The sequence below is a fragment of the Eptesicus fuscus genome, chromosome 24, assembly GCF_027574615.1.
Source record: "Eptesicus fuscus isolate TK198812 chromosome 24, DD_ASM_mEF_20220401, whole genome shotgun sequence".
Classification (NCBI taxonomy): Eukaryota; Metazoa; Chordata; class Mammalia; order Chiroptera; family Vespertilionidae; genus Eptesicus; species Eptesicus fuscus.
In genome coordinates, this window is record NC_072496.1 from 14,522,374 (window position 1) to 14,543,934 (window position 21,561).

General features: G+C 59.0%; 1 protein-coding gene across 1 annotated transcript in view; it reads left to right on the forward strand.

The window, feature by feature from the left end:
• The window catches only part of KIF26B (kinesin family member 26B), a 384,278-nt gene that overhangs the window by 316,482 nt on the left and 46,235 nt on the right, over window positions 1–21,561 (forward strand). The window contains exons 6-9 of the mRNA XM_054713017.1: window positions 11,434–11,640; window positions 15,574–15,667; window positions 16,768–17,030; window positions 20,128–20,311. Of these exons, the coding sequence (XP_054568992.1) occupies window positions 11,434–11,640; window positions 15,574–15,667; window positions 16,768–17,030; window positions 20,128–20,311 (748 nt within the window). The remainder of the gene's footprint in view (window positions 1–11,433; window positions 11,641–15,573; window positions 15,668–16,767; window positions 17,031–20,127; window positions 20,312–21,561) is intronic.

Consider the following 21,561-nt stretch of genomic DNA (forward strand, 5'->3'; position numbering starts at 1 on the left):
CCAGGGTGTGCGGAAAGCTTTGCTTCCCCTGTTGCCGGCGGCAACCCTGGCCTGCTCTCTCAAGCTCCATTCTGCCGCCATTTGTTTGAATTTGTTTACCTTCTATAATTGAAACTTTGTAGCTTGAGTGGAGGCTTAGGCCTGGCCAGGGCAGGCGGAAAGCTTGGCTTCCTCTGTTACCTAGGAAACCTTGCTCTCTGTGGCTGTAGCCATCTTGGTTTGGGTTAATTTGCATACTCGCTCTGATTGGATGGTGGGCGTGGCTTGTGGGTGTGTCGGAGGTATGGTCAATTTGCATATCTGTCTATTATTAGATAGTATTTATAATATATTTATAACAAAGTGGGCTGCAAAAAAGACAACTTTCCCTTGGTCCTGCGTGTGTCAAGCCCACAGCGTCTCTGTGGTGACACACTTCCTGCGTGTTTGCTGATGACAGATCCATTAGAGCTTCCGTTGCTACACGTGCGTGGGTTTTGGTGGTAAATGGCCCTTTGTTAACAGTCAGCACCCGAATCCAGCCCGAGCACCTCTGAAAGGATTCTGGTTTTTAAGAAGTACCCACATGCTGCCGACTCAAAAACTCTTCCCATGCTGTTTTGTCCTTTGAATGGGGATCTCAAGGGATGAAATAACCGCAGAAACCACAGACTAACCACGGGGACTTTTTCTAGCTATGTTCTCCGATTATCACTTACCCAAGATTCACCAAAAAAGAATCCAAAAATGTCCGGCCGATGTGGCTCAGTGGTTGAGCATCGACCTAGGAACCAGGAGGTCATGGTTCGATTCCCTGTTAGGGCACATGCTTGGGTTGTGGGCTTGATCCCTAGTAGGGGCGTGTGCAGGAGGCAGGCGATCAATGATTCTCTCTCACCATTGATGTTTTTCTCCCTCTCTCCCTCCCTCCCTCTCTTCCTTCTTCTCTGAAATCAATGAAAAATATTAAAAAAAAAAAAAGAAGAAGAAGAAGCAAAAGAGAGTGAGGGTGGAAGTGGGGAGACCTGGGCTTGAATCTGTGAAACCCTGGAGGCCCAGGCCAGCGTGGAACCTGTGTTGGCTCCATACTCTATGGTGAGATAACAGTGTCCCTCCCCAGGTCTCTCCTCTGGGCATAGCGACTAAGAATCTAGGGATCGGGTGTCCTGACCTCCTAGGTCCAAGTGGGGAGGGGAGAGCCGGGGTCATGTTAGATTCCTGAGGACATGGGCATGATGGGAACTATTACTGACCCGGGACTACTTTATGCCAAGCACTGAGCAGATAATTTGCTTAATAACCATGGGAATCCTTCCATATTGGGATTATTATTCCCATTTTAGTGATGAGGAAACTGTTAAAATAAAACAGTCATTGTCGCATAGCCAGTAAGTAAGACCAGATCTGTCTGACTTCAGTGTTCCTGATCTTTCCAGTGCTCATACCCTCAATAATTGTAATAATTTCACAATGTATGTTATACATTTAAATATTTAAAGGTGCTAAGAATTTACATTATAAAATTTAATAAGCATTATTATCTTTATTACAGGACTAGAGGCCCGGTGCACGAAATTCGTGCACGGGGTGGGGTGTCCCTCAGCCCAGCCTGCACCCTCTCCAATCTGGAACCCCTTGAGGGATGTCCTACTGCCTGTTTAGGCCCAATCCCAGTGTAATCGGGCCTAAACGGGCAGTCAGACATCCCTCTCACAATCCAGGACTGCTGGCTCCCAACTGCTTGCCTGCCTGCCAGCCTGATCACCCCCTAACCATTCCTATGCCAGCCTGATTGATGTCTAACTACTCCCCTGCCAGCCTGTTTGCCCCCAACTTCCCTCCTATGTCGGCCTGGTCACCCCTAACTGCCCTCCCCTGCAGGGTTGATCGCCTCCAACTGCCCTCCCTTGCAGGCCTGGTCCCTCTCAACTGCCCTCCCTTGCAGGCTGGGTGCCTCCCAACTGCCCTCCCCTGCTGGCCGTCTTGTAGTGGCCATCTTGTGTCCACATGGGGGCAGGATCTTTGACCACATGGGTGCAACTATATTGTGTGTTGGAGTGATGGTCAATCTGCATATTACTCTTTTATTAGAGGCCTGGTACATGGGTGGGGGCCAGCTGGTTTGCCCTGAAGGGTGTCCTGGATAAGGGTGGGGGTTCCCTTGGGGTGTGGGGCAGCCTGGGTGAAGGGCATGTGGTGGTTTGCAGGCCGGTCATGCCCCCTGGTGACCCAAGAGGAGGCCCTGGTATCTGGAATTTATTTACCTTCTACAATTGAAACTTTGTAGCCTGGAGTGGAGCCAAACTGTGTGGCCGGCAGCCATTTCTGTTTGGATTTGTTTACCTTCTATAATTGAAACTTCGTAGCCTTGAGTGGAGGCTTAGGCCGGCCAGGGCAGAGGAAAGCTTGGCTTCTTCTATCGCCTTGGAAACCCAAGCCTCCCTCCTAATTTCTCCGTGGCTGTAGCCATCTTGGTTGGGCTAATTTGCATACTTGCTCTGATTGGCTGGTGGGTGTGGCTGGTGGGTGTAGCAGAGTTAGGGTCAATTTGCATATTACTCTTTTATTAGGTAGGATATATTTACCAAGTGCCCGCTGTGTACAGGCACTGCTGTTGGGGGTCACAGGCATCCGCCCTTTCAGGGGTTGCAACCACCCCACTGAGCAGCCTGTTGCTAGGACTAGTTTGTAGATGGGGCCTGCAGGGGCCACGTTCTCTGTCCACAGAGGCACATCAATAGAGGGACAGGCAGCCCTGGCCGGTTTGGCTCAGTAGATAGAGCGTCGGCCTGTGGTCTGAAGGGTCCCGAGTTCGATTCCGGTCGAGGGCATGTACCTTGGTGGGGGCTCGCTCAGGAGGCAACCAATCAATGTGTTTCTCTTACATCGATGTTTCTCGCTCTCTTCCACTCTCTAAAAAATCAATGGAAAAATATCCTTGGTTGAGGATTAATAACAACAACAAAAAACCCCCAAAATAGGGGGCCAGGCAGAACTCAAACCCCAGCAATCCGTCTCCAGAGCGTGTGCCCCAAGCTCCAGGCCATACTCCACACGGTCCAGGGAGGGCGCTGACATCCAGAGCCTTTAATAATGAAGGGGGTCCCCAGGGATGCCTCAGGACCCCAGGTTCCGCCTCCCTCCCGCCCCAGCTTGCTGCACCTGAGCATGCGTTTCACCAGCTCCTTAATCAGCTCCCCAGCCCTGAGCGAGAGCGAGGCCTGTCCGACAGGCGGCTGTCAGGATCCGGCCTCTGCTGACAGCCCGGCCCGGACGCCTGTCTCGTCTCACAGGCTGTGCCGCCTGCTAATTGCGGGGGCGGGGGGGGGGGGGGAGCTGCTGCCATGCCGCGCCTCTGGCAGGGCCTTCCCTGGCTTTGTCCTCGCTCCGCGCCTCAGTCCCTGCTGGCGACAGGCTCCTGCTGACGAGGCACTTTGGGGAGTCTCCGTCCCCCCACTCCCCGAGCGCTTCTGTCTGGAGAACATCTCATTACCCGGCTCCGTTACTGGCCACACTGAGCTTCCTTGTGCCGCCGCTGTCACCGTCCCCAGCATCTCCCTCTCGGAGGGCCTCGCGGCTCATGACTGGCTGCCTGGGACCACACTAGGCCACCCACTGGCACCCCTGAGAGCCAGCGTCCCCAGCGCAGGGACAGCCCTCCGGCTCCTCCAGGAGGTTCACCCCGGCCCCGCCCCGGGAGAGGATGCTCTGGTCCTGCTGGGCTGGGCTCGACCCGGACACTCCCTGCAGGGGAGCCGGTCCCGGCCCCCCACCGCCCCTGCACCTCTGCCAGGCAGCGGGCTGTGGACCAGCCTCCGAGGTGCCCCGAGCTCAGCCTCCTGAGCCTCCAAGGAGGGGTGCAGGTAGCGATTGTAGTGATGATCCCTAACACGGCTGTTGGGGAGCCCCGTGGAGGCAGTCCTCGGTACATGTGAGGTTTGTGGAACTGTTAGAGACGGTATGGCGCTGGTGCCCAGGGCTGATTGACAGGTGGTGATTTGTCAGCAGAGCAGACACTGCCCCAGACTAGGCCCGGGGTCTCACCCCACCCCACCCCCACCCCCACCCCCAAACTCGGTGCTGGATCCCCCCACTCTGCATTCCTGCAGTGACTACAGCCCCATGACCTTTGAATAGGTCACGTCGGGTTAGTACTGTGTTCTATGCAAAGAAATTCAATCCAGTTTGGTTTTGCTCTGTAACTAACAGCTCCAGTGTGCCTGGCGTCTTTGGGGTCCCGGCAGGTGCAGATCTGCGATTCTTTTTCCCCCCTTTATTGAGGTATTACAAATGTGTCCTTATCCCCCTATTGTCCCCCCATCCCCCACTCATGCCCTCACCCCCGGCCCCTGGTGTCTGTGTCCATTGGTTAGGCTTATATGCATGCATAAAAGTCCTTTGGTTGATCTCTCCCCCTTAGCCCCGCCCTCCCCTGCTGGATCTGCGATTCTTACGGGTAACTGTGTCTTCCTGCGACACTGACCTTGCAAATGTGTTCACAAGCGCCCGAAGTCACCTCGGGAGCAGGCCTGCTGGCCTCCCTCCCATGCTTGGGGGTGGGCCCTCCAAGGTCATTGCTACGGGGATATGGTTCTTGCGGTCTCCTGGAAAACTTCTGGAAACTTTCAGTCCCACGGAACCATCAAGGTCTTCCTTCAGAGAAAGTGACTTCAGATCATGGCTCGAGATGTTATTAGGAAAGTATTTAAACCTTTGCCTTTTATAAAACCCGATTTTAGTTTGCTTCTCTCTCCTATCAGGTGAGGCGGGCACATTGGGCAAGTTACAGGGGGCCGGGGCGGTCTTATTCGGGGTTCCCGTGTGCCCATGGTGGGCCAGCAGTGGAGTCGTACGTTGTATCAGGAGAGGAAGGCGCTCTTTAAGCCAGGCCTGGGAATGGCCCGTCGTCCCTGGCCGTGTGGGTTAGACATGGGCACGTCACTAAATCTTTTCCGGCAGCTCTGTCGGACGGTCCTCAAGCACAGGACGGGGAGGGCTGCGAACTTCTTGGTTGATCAGAAAAGCGAGGGTGCTGAGAAGAGCGTACATGGAGGGGTGTGTTTCACGTCCCAGCCTCCCCAGCCATCCTGTGCGGAATGGTGGGAGAATTCCCCGGGAGTGACGGATGGGCCCTGAGCAGACGCTGTGCCCACCCTCATCACCTGATCAGACAGAAAAGAAAGGAGTCGAGTAAGGGAAGAGCTCACGTCCCTTTTTGATGCTCAGATCCGATTTCACGTGGATTCCTCGCCTTTACAAATATGCCAGCAAGCTATAGCCTTTGATTTAATCATCGGGGAGGCGGGGATACTCTGCTCTCTGCTGCCGTGGATGTGTGTGTTCATTAAATAATTCTTTTACTTTAATTTTTAAAATTAAGCTTAGGAGAAAGGCTTCTGATATCAGTAACTTGATAGAGAAAGGAATACGAATTCCCTCCCTCTTCCCCTCCCCCCTCCCCATCCCTCCCCCCTCCCTGCCTCCCCCTTTCTTTCCTTCCTTCTTAGAATAATATTTTACATTTGTATGCTGCTTTACTTGTCTATTTGTTTCTTTCTTTTCAAAATATATTTTTATTGACTTCAGAGAGGAAGGAAAGGAAGAGAAAGATAGAAACATCAATGATGAGAGGGAATCATGGATCGGCTGCCTCCTGCACGCCCCCCACGGGGGATCGAGCCTGAAACCCAGGCATGTGCCCTGACGGGGAATCGAACCGTGACCTCCTGGTTCATAGGTTGATGCTCAACCACTGAGCCACGCCGGCCGGGCTCTCTAATTGTTTCTTCAGAAACGTCCTTCAAGGGAGGTGGCACAACAGGCCCGTTCTGGGGATAAGGACACCGAGGCCCACGCCTTAGATGGCGGCCACTCAATGGTGGCAAAGTCTGGATTCGAACCCAGTCTCCTGGCTTCCTCTTCACGGCAGTGCCGTTATACCCGGAGCCTGTAAGAAAGGAGATCCGCTCGTTAGATACAGTGGGCCCTTTTCATGGCCCTCCACAGTTTTCTCTCAAGAGCTGAATCGCCCCCAAAATGCCTAGAGCCAGGGAAGGCCTCCTGGCCCGCACTGAGGGCCGCAGGGCGCTGCGTCTCCGCTCGCTCTCGGCTGCCATCAGGCAGGGCCTGGGACGCCAGGGCTCTCCCATCGGAGGCAGAGTCTCCCGTGAGCCACAGGATGCCGGCATTCCCGGGCGCACACCCACCGTGAGGGCACCAGCCTCCCGTCGCCGCCCGGCCCCATGGGAGGAAGCCGGCCCTGGACGGGCGTCCGTGGCGTCCGTGGCGAACGGGCTCTGCAGGGCAGTTGCTCTGTCCCAGCAGGTGGAGGACTCCCCAGGACGAGGAGTCCCTCTGGCGGCCTCAGTGTTCTGCTCTCCCCACCACGCCTCTGGCTGGTGCGTTCTGATGACACTTCTTTTGGGCCCTGACTTGCCTTGGAGACACGTTTCAGGAACTCACTAGACTTGGGAAGCTTAAAGGTGGTCCTCGGACTGCTGGGATGGAGGCAGACATGTGCCAAATGTTAGGTGATCTGACCTCGCCTTGACCAGTTTCTACTAAGCTGATGGTTAAAAAATCGCTGAACTTTGCCTGGCTGGCGTGGCTCAGTGGTTGAGTGTCAACCTATGAACCAGGAGGTCACGGTTCGGTTCCCGGTCAGGGCACATGCCTGGGTTGTGGGCTCGATCCCCAGGGCGGGCGTGCAGGAGGCAGCTGATCAGTGATTCTCTCTCATCATTGATCTTTCTCTCTCTCTCTCTCTCTCTCTCTCTCTCTCTCTCTCTCCCCTCTCCTCCCTCTCCCTTTCTCTCTTTGAAATGAATGAAAACATATTTTAAAAAAATCGGTGAACTTAGACATCAGTAAAGGAATTGAAAGACGGTAGTGGTTCCTTTCCTCTGCAGCCTCTGGCCTCGTGGGGAAAACTCATCCTCGCTGACATGCTGTCCTCGAGCAGCTATTGTGGCCGAGACCCTGGCCAGGGAGCCGTCATTGTTCCGAGTGTGTCCGTCGGGGCCTCACTGCGGGGCCCACAAAGGAGTGTAAGCAAAGCGCGTGCGTGAGGACAGCTGGGCGGCCTCCTCCCTCCGCCTCCCGTCTCTGTGGTCTGTCAATCCGTGAGGGGCCCTGCGAATGGTCAGGTTTGCCCAGGCGCTCAGTCAGCCTCCCGCTGGGCAGACGGGCGATGAAGAGCCCCCGCTGGGCAGCTCTGGGCAGAGAGGCGAGGGAGAGCCCCCCGGGGTCTGCACCGGGGCTTCATGCTGTGACACGGGGCAGACAGGGCTCTCCGTCCCGGGGATCATGTGTGGTGACAACAGTGTGGGGCCCATGCCACAGTCACGCCCTGAGGCTGGGGGGCCGTGGGCTTTGCCTCTACATGGATGGTGTGTGTGTGTGTGCGTGTGTGTGTGTGTGTGTGCATGCGTGCGTGCGTGTGTGTGTGTGCAGTTCAGGCCCTGCCTCTCCCTCTCGGCGAGTGTCCACAAATCCTTGTCCCTCTGTCCCGCCCCGCCATCCCGGAGATGGATGAGCAGGGCACCAAGACAGCGGTTGCCCAGAGCAACAGCTGCCGGCCCCGCCCATGGGGTGATTAGGTACAGGAGGTGAAGTGAGGTCCCAGCAGAGAGAGCTTGGCTAGAGGTGCTCATCTGCTCACAAGTCGGGGTGCCAGGCCCTCCCGCCCCCCAGCTCGCTGTGCCCCCTTCAGCTCTCTGGGTCCTGCCATTGGGGGGGACACGGTGGCCCTCCCTCGGTGCTGGGAGCGGCTGTGCCTGTGAGCACTGCAGGGCGGCTCCCCGGAGGCCAGGGAGGAAGGGTGAAGCAGGGATTGCCAGGACCTACTGGGTTTGCGACAGAAGCAAGAACTCTTGGTTTTGTTGTTGTTAATCCTCACCCGAGGATATTCCCCCATTGGTTTTTAGGGAGAGGGGAAGAGGGAGGAAAGACAGAGAGAAACATGGATGTGAGAGAAACACACTGATTGGTTGCCTCTTGCACGCGCCCTGACCAGGGCCCGAGTCAGGGAGGAGCCTGCAACCCAGGTGCCCTTGACCGGAATCGAACCCGGGCCCCTTCAGTCTGCAGGCCGACGCTCTGTCCACTGAGCCACACCGGCCAGGGCTGGGAGGCCTTTCTCGGTCACAGTGGTATCTCCCGAGCACTTTAATCACCGAGGATGGGGCAGGAGGGTGCTGGATTAAAAGGAAATGACACAACGAAGTGAAGCAGAAAACCCCAGTTTCCTTCCTGTAAGGGGGAAAAAAAAATCTCCATTTATCTAAGTGAATTGCAAAGTAAAGAACGGAGCGCGCATTTCCCCCAGCCCAGAGTTCAGCGGGTTGTAGAGAGCCTGCATCGACGTGGCCGGTGGTGACTGGGACCCTCCACCCCTCCGTCCGCAGAGATGGCTTGCGGGCCCGGCCTCATTAAGATGCAGGAGATCCCTCCCCGACAGAGGACTCGCTGACCCAGGCCTCTCTCCTGCTTCCCCGCGCAGCCCCACCCTGGCGTAGCTCACTCAGTCGGCACCCACAGATTGCACGTGGGACTGTGCGGTGGACGGGCAGTGGCCATGCGCCTCCATCAGTTCTCCTGGCGCTGCCTCCGCCCGGCCGGCGTGTACGATCAGGGGCCCGGCTGGAGGTGTGCTGCCCGCTTAGCAAGCCGGGCGCCAGACACCTCCCCAAAGTCGCAGCTGGAAGATGAGCTCTTCAGCACACGTGCTGTGTAGCGGGCGCAAATCGATGGAGCGGAATGGACCTGAACTAGGACTAGAGACATTCACAGTGAACTAGGAAATGGCCAGAGTGGGCGGTGGACAGCTGTGGGGGCCGCTGTCCTGTAGAGGGACGTGGGGCCACCAGGAGCCTCGTAAGGCCCCGCGCCGATGCCCAGCTCTGTCTGCGGGGATCCCCCCCCCCCCCCCGTTGGGATTCATGGCACCCAGAGTCCAGGACAGGGAGTTCCACAGCCTCATCGTTGACTCTGAGATTGGAAAAGGCCAGCGTATTGTGGTTCAGCGGGAGCACGCCTGGGGGGAGGAGGACGAGGGGGAGGAAGAGGTCACCCCCTGGGTGCCCCCCACCCCCGTACTCAGCATCTCCCATGCCACTTCCTGTCATTCTCGCCACAGTCCCGTGAGATGGGCATTGCTCTTCCTATTCTACAGGCGAGAAACCAGGCCCGGAGCAGAGCAGCCGTGTGGGAGGCCGCGGGGGGCACCGTGGAGGAGTGTGAGCCTGGGGACAGGCCTGGCCTTCCCATCCGCAGGTTCAGCGCTTTGGGACACGCTCAGGGACCTGTGTTTTCTCACCTGTACAATCTGGACCAGAATCTGTAGGGAATAAAAGCCACCCCCCGGCTGAGGGGGATGAAGAGGGAGCCCGGGGATGACAGCGCCCACGCTCACACTAGACCCTCAGGAAACGGCAGGTGTCAGTGTGTGACCTCCCAGTGGGAGGACCAAGATTTGGACCCTGGAAGGTGGGCCTCACCCCAACATTGTGCTCCGTCCACCGTGGCCCCGGCCTCGGGACCCTCCCCCGAGTACCGTTCTTCTGGGATGGGGACAAGGACAGCGGGGCACCGGGCCGGGCATCTGACAGCCCGGTGCTCTGGGCACGCGCTACGTTTCAGCTTTATACTCTGCCCGTTAGTTCCTGTACCTCAGCGGACAGGCCTGCAGTGGGCAGGAGGTGGCCTCCCTCGTTACGCGCATATAGAGTCTTCTCTGAGCTCTCCCGTGCATTTGAAATATTTCATTTAAAAATTTACAAGCTCCCTCCCCACTGAAATTGCATCAGCCCTGACCCGTGATGAGATGAAGACGGCAAGACACAGAGTTTAACCATAACTCTGCCCAGGCTCAGCACGGGCCACATCATGCCATAGAAATGGCCTGTCTGCCCTGCCACGTCATGTACCGCGTGACTTTGCACCCCTCACGCCTAGGCCGGTGCCTGGTGTCCCAATTTCTCCTTCAGGGACGTAAGCACAGGTGACCAAGGGTGCCTCAGCCAGTCTCTAAACTGACACGTACGACCCAAGGTACTTACTTAATATTGACCGAGCATAAATTACACAGGAGACAGACATGCAATGCACGAATCACACACGGTTTATTTACAGAGTCCTGGTGGTTTCCAGACCTCGGCAGGCCACCCGGGGATCCGCGCCGACAGACACACACACTGGACGTTGGACGTTGCAGCTGCGGCTCGGCATCTTGCTTGAGGCCTCAGTTTCCGGCTCACTGTCTGGACTCACAGTCCACGGCAGAGCTTGGGCAGATTGCAGGAAGGGGGGTGGAGAGTGACCGTCTGTGGAGGAGCAGAACAAGCCTCTCTGATCTTCCTCTGGTGCTTCCTCTTTTTATGTGCCTAGATGGGCGTCTTCAGTGTGTCTTATCAGCGGGTCCCAGGAGCCTTGCATATCTGGTTTTACATATGGGGAACAGATCACTTTACTTTTTTTTTCTGCATACAGGCCACTCAGGGGTGTTTAATCAACCTGTTTACATTACATTTAATACTTCTTAACATCATATTTTAATATCACACTGTAATTCCACACTTTGATACTTATTCTATATTATTCTTATCATTATTACTATAACACCTGGCACATAGCAGAGGCTCATCGCCGTTGGACTGAACTAGCAACATAGCAGCGAAGAGCTGGTCAGGGCGTCATTGCTGTCCCGGGCCCAGGACGGAGTCTCCAGAGCTGCGTGTGAGGCCTCAGCTCGACTCCGCTCAGCTCAGGGCCCAGGGCAGGCGGTCCTTTCTGTAGGCACCACGTTCGGCCATGGGGGGGGGGGGGGGGGGTGCTGGTCATGAGCCCCGGAGACGTCCGTGCGCCGTTCCCAGGGGCGGGTCAGCGTCCCACGGAGATGTGCTTTTGGGCCCCGAAGAGCCGCCTTCCATGCGCTCACTCAATGGGATCCCAGATAGCAGCTCACACGGATCCCTCCTCCCGCTCCCTGGAACACACTTCGGACGCTGGCGGGAAGCCGGCCACGGCACGGCCGTTAATGACGACACTAATAACGTGGGTTTTTCTCCGAGAGTCCCGGCGAGCGGAGGCGAGGAGTGAATCACGCAGCTAACTTTCATGTCGGGGCTCCTTGATCTGTGGGCTTCGGGGGACGGCACCAGCCCGAGAGGCGGCAGTCGGGGCCACCTTTTCATCCACGTAATTGGGCCGCCGGGGTGCCGCTCATTCCCCCTTTATGTGAACAGGAAGGCCGGAACCTGCTGTGCCGCTTCTGTAATGAAGCCAGGGGCACCCGGAATAGCCCACCGGGTCATCACAAACACCCCCGTTTCCCCACAGCCCGGAGGCTCGTGCTGCGGCTTCACTGGAGGGATTAAGATCCTCGTTGATCACGTGACGGTCCCATGCACGTTCCATCCGACTCAATCCCGTCTGTCCCGTCCCGTCCCCCGACAGGTGAAGGTCATGCTGCGCATCTGCTCCACGCTGGCCCGCGACACCGCCGAGTCCAGCTCCTTCTTGAAGGTGGACCCTCGGAAGAAGCAGGTCACCCTGTACGACCCCCTGGCGTGCGGGGGTCAGAGCGCCTTCCAGAAGAGAGGCAGCCAGGTGCCCCCCAAGATGTTCGCCTTTGACGCGGTTTTCCCACAGGACGCTTCTCAGGTGGGTGCGGACCCCCCCCCACCTCTCCCCCGACCTCTCCTCTCCCCTCCCCCGCCCCCCCCCGGGGCCAGGCAGTGCTCAGTCAGGTCCGGAGCTGTTGCTCATTCTCTGGGACCCATGCCTGGAGGTGGCGCCCAGAGCACCCGCAGGACTAGTCCCTCCGCCCCCGGAAGCCGGTTTGGGCTCCATTGCACAGTCCATTTGAGTAACTGGAGTTCTACGGTGGGCAGGGCCACCGTGCCAGGATGTCACCAAGACAGAGCCCTGGGAGGAGGAGGGGCCAGCCAGCCGTGGGTGCCACCAGGAAGCGGGTGGTAGTGGAGAGAACTGGACGTTTCAGGACCACGACCTGGAGATGTAGGCAGCTGCCTATGAGGACCCCACTCCCGCCCCCACCTCTGGGTGGGGGTGTGTAAGAGGGAAAGAGCATTTCCGGGAGATGGGTTAGATTTAGGCAGGATCCTAGAAGGCCGGTCTTTAGTCCTGATGGGGAACTGGAGCGCAGGCAGGGAAACTGAGGCTGACATGTAATGCAGTCCTGTGGCCTGGGTCCGTGGAGTGGATGGGGAGCGGGGAGAAGAGAGGGTAGGGATTGCTGTTGAACCAGTCAGCTACTGCTGCGTTACGAACCCCCCTAAAATTCAGTGGCTTAAGCAATAAGCGTTTACTATTGCTCCTGAGTGGATGGGTCAGCTGAGCGTCCCCTGCTCCCCGCTCGGCTCACTTCTGGTCTGTGATCAGCTCTGCTGACCTAGGCTGGATGCCACCACATGATTGGGGGTTGGCCGCTTAGGGGGCTTCTAGAATGGCCATGGCTGGCCCCCTGGTCTCTCTCCACACCATCTCTCATCAACCAGGAGTGATCTTGGACTTACTCTTATGGCCACGGCATGGCCCAAGCATGCAGCCCTTAGGCCCAGGTTCAGAATGGAAGCAGCGTCTCTTGTGCCCTGTCCCATTGGCCCAGGTCCGAGGGGTGGGGAAGAGACCCCGCCTCCTGATTGGAGGGGCTGCAAAGTCACATTGCAAGGGGCATGCACACACGGGCAGGTCGGGAATTGTGGCCATTTTGTTTATCGGCTCTGACTGTAAGCTTGGGAGCTCAGGGTGCCAAGATTCCCGGACCCACGCTCCTGGAGCCCATCCCGGCAGGAGCAGATGTCTGATGGGAGATTAGCTGCACCATCGGGGGCAGTTCCTGTGCAATGAGTTGGAGCAACTGAACCTTCTCATAGACACTGTAGCCCAGGCTGTAGGTATGCAGTGGCCTGCTTAGCCTGCATTTTCACAGCAGACACCTGCGCCTTCCAGATAAATACTTTTCAACACTTACACTGAGTGGCCAAATTATCATGATCTCTGAGTGCATAATAATCTGGCCACTCAGTGTATATCCTATATAATAAAAGGCTAATATGCAAATTGTCCCCTTGACCAGGAGTTCGACCAGCAGGCAGGCCGGCCAACCACCCATGTCCCCTCCCCCTGGCCAGGCTGGCCAGACCCACCCATGCACAAATTCATGCACCGGGCCTCTAACATATATATATATATATATATATATATATATATATACACACACACACACACACACACACACACACACATACATATACATATACATACATACACTGAGGGGCCCTGAGCGGCCCGGACAGCCATGGATTGTGCTTTCTCTCATCTCTAAGGACATTAGCTGTTATTAAACAAAATACTTTAAATATTTTTGTATTGATTTCAGAGAGAGGGAGATGGAGGGAGAAACATCAGTGATGACAGAGAATCATGGATCGGCTGCCTCTTCCAGGCCCCCTACTGGGGATCCAGCCTGCAACCCGGGCACGCGCCCTGACCAGGAATTGAACTGTGACCTCCTGGTTCAAGGGTCAATGCTGAACCCCTGAGCCACAGCAGCCGGGCAGGACACCAGCCTCTTGACGCTAAGCAGCGACAGAACCTTCTTGCTCCTGTTGCCTTTATGAGGCATCCTATGTCCTTAAGTGGCCGTGGCTGTCGCCAGCTGCCTGCGGCGGGCCAGCCCCCGCTGGCCTGGCTTCGCGGCGGTGACCTAGTCCCTCTGGGCTGCCACACCACACGGCACAGACCGGGCGGCTTATAACAGCAGAAATGCGTTTCTCACGGTCTGGAGGCTGAAGTCCGAGGTCGGAGTGTCTGGCAGGACCCCCTTCCTAGTTCACAAAGAGCCCAGAGCCTGGGGGCTCCTCTCCGCATCCCGTTCACGAGGCCCCGCCCCGTGACCTCATGGCCTCCCGGATTGCCCGCCTCCTGACAGCATTGCTAGGTGATGGAGGGGACAGACGCAGGCAATGGGGAGGGTGGAGAGGGCTCCCCTGTGGGAGAGCAGGGCTGCCTGGGGCCTGGGCCCTCCCCGCTCTGGGCTCAGCAGGGCCGCCCGCGTCTCCGGGCCCCAGGATAGCAGCCGGTGCCCCCAGGGGCCGCTGGCGGCTCCTAACAAACTGCAGACGGACAGTCACTCGCCACACTTCTCCGTGGGCACGGGCAGGGCCTCGGCCCGTCCTGTGCGGGAGGCCTCTCCTGCCTCCTCGGTGGCGCGGGTGGCTCGCGGATGGCACTGTGGCCCGCACGCAGCCTGCACTCTCCCTGCGGCCCCGCGTCCGTGCAGCTGACTTTAGAGATGGGTAGGGGGGCCTCCCCGCCTCCAACCTCTGTCTCCCACTGTGTCCAAGGACGGCAGCGTTCGCTCAGCCCCTGGCAAATTCCATCGAGATTCTGCAGCCCCAGCTCGCGTGTCCAGGCCCGGGGGTATGATGGATCCTGGGGTCCCCCCCCCCCACGTCAGCCCCGTCCTGCCCTCCTCCCCTGGGCGGTGCCCAGCAGAGCTGCTCTGGCGACACCGGGACCACCCACGGTGGCTGGGAGTGGTTTTCCCGTTTCGGTCCAAGAGAGAGGTGCTTTCTGAATACCGGGTTCTCTGTGCGGCGGCGACCTGGCGCTGAAGAGCCCGTTCATGGCGGGGCCGCGGTTCCCCGGTGCCACCGGGCGGCCGTGGCGCTGACCGCAGAGTGGCCTTTGGTTCGCACAGCCTCCGGATGCTTCCAGAGCCCTGGCTCCGCGCTGGGGTGGAGAGGACGGCAGCGGGCACAGCGGACCGCTGTTCCCGGCCGCCGCGAGCTCGGCCCGGCCAGGGCGTGTCCCAGAGCGCCTTGTGGTCCCCAGAACGGACCGAGGCCTTAGGGGTGACAGGGCGTGGCCAGGAGTGTTAGTGGGCAATGCACACGGTCCTCAGGAGCCTGCCCCCTCTGCCCCCGCCCACCCCTCCCCACGTCAGGAGTTAGCGTGTTTCATTTGTGGAGGAATTGTGTACGTTGACTGTATCGGTGCAGAAAGAAAGAAAAGGCTGAGAAGAAAGAGTGAGGAAGAGGAAGGAGATGGGGAGAGAATGACGGTGGTTCTCAAGGTCACCCTCCTGAAGTGGTGGCTCACCCTTCCCCTCTGAAAGGCTGGCCCGGGTTATAAGGGTGTGTGTGCCTGTGTGCGTGCGTGTGTGAGCGTGCGTGTGTGTGCCTGTGTGCGTGTGTGTGTGCGTGTGTGCGTGTGTGTCTGTGTGTGTGTGTGTGTGTGTGTAAGGAAGGATCTCGTTAGCAGAGAGCAAATGGGAAGTTTAAATGCCTCGTCCGGAGGCCAGAATAGCGGCCGGGCCGGGCGTGAGGTCCGTGAAGGCTCCCGTGTCCCCTCCGCGGCTCTGCCTGGTGAGCAGACAGCGCTGGGATGTCCCGGGAGGAGCAGGGGGGCTCGGGGTGACTGCGTGTGACGCCGGCGGGATGGGCGGGGGGTACCGAGGGGCGGTGAGAGCCCCGTCCGGGGGGCGCCGTGACCCCGAGCCCAGGAAAGCCGGCTCCTCCGTGTCCGTCAGTGAGGCCCACTCACCGCGTTCTCCTCTCGTGTCCGCAGGCGGAGGTGTGCGCTGGGACCGTGGCGGAGGTGATCCAGTCCGTGGTCAACGGGGCGGACGGCTGCGTGTTCTGCTTCGGCCACGCCAAGCTGGGTCAGTGAGGCTCTACCCCAACCACCCCCCCCTACGCTGCTCCCGGGCTCCCTTCCCCCCGCGCCTCCCTCTCCTCGTCCCGGCCCTCCGGCGAGAGGAGAGGCTGTCCCCTGAGGTGCTGAATTAGATGACACAATGGGCATCCCTGCTTCTGAGATGAGATTTCCATTCTGAGTGGGAACCATCATCCAGGGAAGCCCTCAAGTTCCGGAGATGAGCAGGGAGCCGTGGGGTGGTTCCCATGGGGTCCAGGTCAGGGTCACGCCCAGCAAGCCTACAGGACAACATACCCCCTGAGCAGGGGCTTCTGGGAAGCACAAGGCCCCCCCCCGCCCCCCGGGAGGATTTGGGTTGGAGATGGAGCCGACGTAATGGTCAGAGGAGCAGCTCCCAGCAGAGCCCAGGCCACGCTGCACCGTCGGCGGTTCTGTGGCCTCGCTTCCCCACCTCCAGCCCAGCCCAACCCGCCGGGCACCTGGGAGGGAGGCAGCTGGACACTTCAAGGGCCCCGCCCCCACCCCCACCCATGGCCGCCTGCACACAGCCCCCCGCTCAGGCTGGGCGAGCGAGTGAGACGTGTCCCTCAGCCGAGACGAGACGCCGCCAGAGGCCCTGGCGCTGGAGGGCAGGTCCAGCGGGAACAGAGAGCCCCTTCCCCCCTCCCTCCCTCCTCTTCTCCATCTCTGATCAGAGCCGTGGCCGGCCTTAATGGGTTTTGCTCGTGCGGTGAAGAGACCCACAGCATTGAACTTGAGGGGGTGTAAAGTGCAAGCGGGGTGGGGAGATAACGCACCGAATAGCGATGAGCCCCTGCCTCCCACTCCGGGTAAGACCGTGCAGAGCTGGGGGCGTGTGGCATTGGGGTCCTCCTGGGAGGTACCTGGTGACTCAGTCGCGTCCTTTGCCTGGGATCTGCGGTCTTACTGTAGCCCTTTCATCAGGAGCGCCAGGAAGCGGCCTTGGGTCATTGTCGGCAAACGCTGCGTGTCGCGCTTACTGTCATCCCCTCTCCCCTCCCTCCCGCCGCCTCGGCACCCACTCCTGAGGCTGGGGTGCCGCCTGGACACTCACACGCCATCTCCCCTCCTCCCCCCCCCCAGGCAAGTCCTACACGATGATCGGGAGAGACGACTCCACGCAGAGCCTGGGCATCATCCCCTGCGCCATCGCCTGGCTCTTCAAGCTCATCAACGAGCGCAAGGAGAAGACCGGCGCCCGCTTCTCCGTGCGGGTCTCGGCCGTGGAGGTGTGGGGCCGGGAGGAGAGCCTGCGGGACCTGCTGGCCGAGGTGGCCACGGGCAGCCTGCAGGACGGCCAGTCCCCGGGCGTGTACCTGTGCGAGGACCCCATCTGCGGCACGCAGGTGACTGACGGCTCGGGGCCCGGGGCTCCCGGTGGCTCGGCCCACCTCCGAGGCTGGGGCCCCCCAGGCTGACCCCCGGGCACGGGAACCGGGCGGCTCACGCGTGTTTACGCCCACGTGGCCTGGAAGGTCACGGCCATCAGCGGCGGGGCCGTCTGCCCGCCCCACCTAAATATTTGTGCCTCGGATGTCATTGACAGCGAGCAGGACTCACCACAGGGGTAGCATTTGGAGGAAATTGAATTTCCATCCTTTAACCCCTTCTTGGGGGTGGGGGGAGGAAAAAAGTGCAATCTTTCTTTTGTTTAAAACAAACGGGAATATTTGCTGCTGTGCACACACGGCCGCGGCCACCACGGGGCTGCTGACGGCTCTGTGACCGCCTTCCAGCCTGGCTCGCAGCCGGGTCCGTCCTGCTGCAGGAAACACGCGTGAGCGTGAGCGCTGTCCGGTTAGAACCGCGATGTAAGTGTGGCACCGCGGGAGTCAGGAGAAGCTGCCGTGCCCTGGCTGGCGGCCACGCCCGTGCCCAGTGCTTCTCTCCTGCTGCTCGGCGGTGAAGGCACAAGGAGGGGCAGCCGGCTCACGCCAGGCATCCCTTCTCCAGGCTCCAGCAGCGGGCTCTCTGGCCTCGGCCTCCCCGCTGCAGGCGTTCAGGGAGGGATAGGACCCCCCTTTTCACACCCGACAGAGTTCTCCCCCTGCGCAGAGGAGTCCTCCATCCCCAAGCTCTTCGGGACTCACAAGGCCCCACAGGGACCTTCCTAGCCTCACCTCTCACACTCCCCTCCCGCCGCTCCTGATAAATTACCAAAAAGCGGTGCCCGCACACGTCAGGGGCGTATCCATCGCTGGGGATCTTGTTAAAAACGCAGACGCTGGCTCAGCAGGTCTGGGCGGGGGCCTTGACGATGCATTTCCCGCCGGCTTCCCAAGGAGGCCCACACTTTCAGCAGCAAAGCTCCGAGGCACCGCCGCTGCCCCCGCTGACCCCGGGCCTCTGCACGCTCTGTTCCTTGTGCACGGAGCTGCCTCCTCCCCTTCGGCTCTTCATCTGGCCAACTCCTCACCCTTCAGGTCTCAGCTAGCTGTCGCTTCTTCCGGGAAGCCCTCTCAGATGCTCCTCCTGTCACTAGAACACGCGTAGCAGGTGTATTGGGATTGGCAACTCACACAGGGTGGGCACCATGTCTGACCAGGATGGGCCGTTCATAGTTGTAACAGACGCATCCCACACCGTGTGGATGGGGAAGCTAGTTAGGACACAAAGCAGTTGGTCGGGGAAACGTTCGTGCAGTGGTTCTCACACTTCGTCAGAGCCACCTGGGGGGCTTGTTAACACAGACCCCTGCGCTCCGCCTCAGCCTCCCCGAGTCAGTGGTCCTTGGACGGAGCTTCCAAGTGCGGGTTTCTAGCGAGTTCCCAGGGGCTGCTGGGGCTGGTCGAGGGACCCATTTTGAGGACCAGCCTTCTGTAGCGTAGGACATGCTCAGGTGGTACCTACACGGCACCTACGATGGAGACCAGGCCCTCCCCCCTGCCCACCCCCCACTCCTACTCCAAGAATTATCTACACCCTCAACGATGCTGCGGGGTCCGCCCACTTCTGCGTTAATGCAGGTCCCCGGAGGTGAAGGTGCGGGTTCACTGACGGTGAAGGGAGAGAGACCAACATGCTCTTTATGTCCACTCTTCCTGTTGAAAAATCTTCAAGAGTCTTTGGCTTAGCTTGTGGCCACACTGAGTACAAAACAACGAACACAACAGAATCTCTTGGAAGTCTGAGGATTTTTATGGTCTCAGATTCCCAGTATCAGCCCTCACAGTTCAGAGTTGTAGGGACAGTCAGGAACATTTCCAGAATTTGTACGGACCCTAGAACATCTTCCTGCCGTCCCATGTCTTTGGAAAAGTCAGAAATAGTGAATTTCCTTCTCTCTCCCCGGAAAGGGCGCGCCGTGTTCTGTGGAAGGTTTCCTGTGCTTGCCCGGGGATGCCGAGGGTTCAGCCATGTTGCTCACGACGCTTTCTCTGGCCCATTAATGTGGGTGCCATGCACATGGATGGAGTGACGACAGATAAAAATAGGCGTCCCTTGAATAACACGGAGGAGGCATCCGAGCATCCTGGTCTTTGACACTCACGTCTTCCTTATAGCCATGCCAGGAAATGTGGTCTAGCATCGGCTTTAATTAAATCTCTGGGGAAAACGGGGAGCCGAGCTAAGCTAACCCAGTTCTTCCACTTCTTTGGGGCGCCGTGAGGTCAATCAGAGAAGTGGAGTCACACTTCGCAGCCCGCCTGCCTGCAGCCATCCCACCTGTGAGATCAGACGCAGGCCGCGCCCCGGGGTTTTTAGGTGAACGGACAGCCCGCGTGCTGGTGGGCCGTCCTCCGGGGCCTTCTGCTCCCACTCAGATACACCCATTTGCTTTTTTATTTATTTTTTATATTTGTATTGATTTCAGAGAGGAAGGGAGAGGGAAAGAGAGAGAGAAACATCAATGATGAGAGAGAATCATTGATGAGCTGCCTCCTGCACGCCCCACTACTGGGGATTGAGCCCACAACCCGGGCATGTGCCCTTTACTGGTCTTGAACCTGGGACCCTTCAGTCCACAGGCTGATGCTCTATCCACTGAGCCAAACCAGCTAGGGCTGCTTTTTAAAAATATATGTATTTTTTAATTGATTTTTAGAAAGGAAGGAGAGGGAGCGAGAGAGAGAACCATTGATCGGCTGCCTCCTGCACGCCCCCACTGGGATCGAGCCTGCAACCTGGGCATGTGCCCTGACCGGGAATCGAACGGTGACCTCCTGGTTCGCAGGTCGACGGTTGGGCCATCCATTTGCTTTGCACACCTGCGGTTTACAGATGCGACTTCAATTGTAAAACGGGGGGAAATACATGCCCTCCAGTAAGTGAGTCGTCAGCAGTGAATGAATGAAGCTGAGAGCCGCGCGTGCGTGTAGGGCCGTGTCCTGGAAGGACGTGGGGCCCTGGAGGGGCACGCAGCCTTGCCGTGCTGAGCGGACAGCCGGGGGAGGGCAGGCCAGCCCCCCCGGACGGGCGTCAGCCCTCGCTTGTGTCTTCCAGCTGCAGAACCAGAGCGAGCTGCGGGCGCCCACGGCCGAGAAGGCCGCCTTCTTCCTGGACGCCGCCCTGGCCGCGCGCCGGGGCCACCGGCAGGACTGCGACGAGGACGACCTGCGCAACTCGCACATGCTCTTCACGCTGCACATCTACCAGTACCGCATGGAGAAGAGCGGCAAGGGCGGCAGTAAGTCCCTCCCCCCGCCACCCTCCCCGCGCCCCCACCAGCCTCGCCGCGAAGCCCTCCCCAGGCGGCCGTGACCTGGTCCACGTGGGCGGGTTTCCCAGCCGGGCGCCCCCTCGCCCCCACGTGTGATTCAAGATCGCTGTCGAGTCCGGGCTGACGTTCACCTTTGCCCTGGCCGAGGGGGAAGGGTGCTCTGGTGAAGATAATTTGTGAGTGTCAGTGCCGTGGGCGTGGGGGAGAACAGATAAAAAGGCCAAACAGCTGCTTCGTGGCATCGTTTTGTTCCTAATCCTTGCAGGCACTCACCGTAAAAGACCAGCTTCTATCCACCAGGGCACCTGGCAGTGTGATTAGTCCTTAGCTGGAGTCCGCTGTGTGGGCCCGAAAGGAAGCAGGTTCTGCTTTTTTTAAAAAATATATATTTTATTGATTTTTTTTACAGAGAGGAAGGGAGAGGGAGAGAGTCAGAAACATCGATGAGAGAGAAACATCGATCAGCTGCCTCCTGCACACCCCCCTACTGGGGATGTGCCCGCAACCAAGGTACATGCCCTTGACCGGAATCGAACCTGGGACCCTTGAGTCTGCAGGCCGACGCTCTATCCACTGAGCCAAACCGGCTAGGGCAGGTTCTGCTTTTTAAGTGGCCTGTGGATCAGGCGGTGGAGTAGCCAAGCGGACTCTGGCTGCCTCCCTCCCCAGGCTCCCCCATCGGCGGGGGTTCCCTGTCAGCCCATCGCAGTCCCTGTGGCAGCTGCACGGCCAGGCCCTCCGGGCTGTCTGCAGCGCGCGCTGACCGTGGGCCGCGCTCTGGCCTTGACTGCCAGGCGTGTCTGTCCAGGCTCCCCGGCTGGTGCCAGCCCTTCGCCGAGTTCCTCAGCTGGGACCTGGGACCAGGGCAGGTGTGGGCGCGGCGGGGCTGCCGGGCAGCGGCTCTCCCCGTCTCTCAGTGCCCGCCTCTGCGGGGCTTTCACACCACGGCGGCGGGGCCCGGGGCTCTCGGAAGGATTGTCACAAGGATGCTTGATGCCCGTGGCCCCCTGAGGAGAGGAACCCTGGGGGCTGGAAACTGCGAGCTAATGGACTGACACGGAGGGAGGCCATCAACTGGCCTGGTTGGAGGTGGAGCCTGGAACTAAGACAGCCCCCTGGGATCTGGGGGTGGGCCCCCCAACTTCTCACAAGTCTCCTTGTTGCCCGGAGTCTTGCAGGCCAGGATCCTGGAGGTGGCTCTAGGCCAGGCGTCCTCA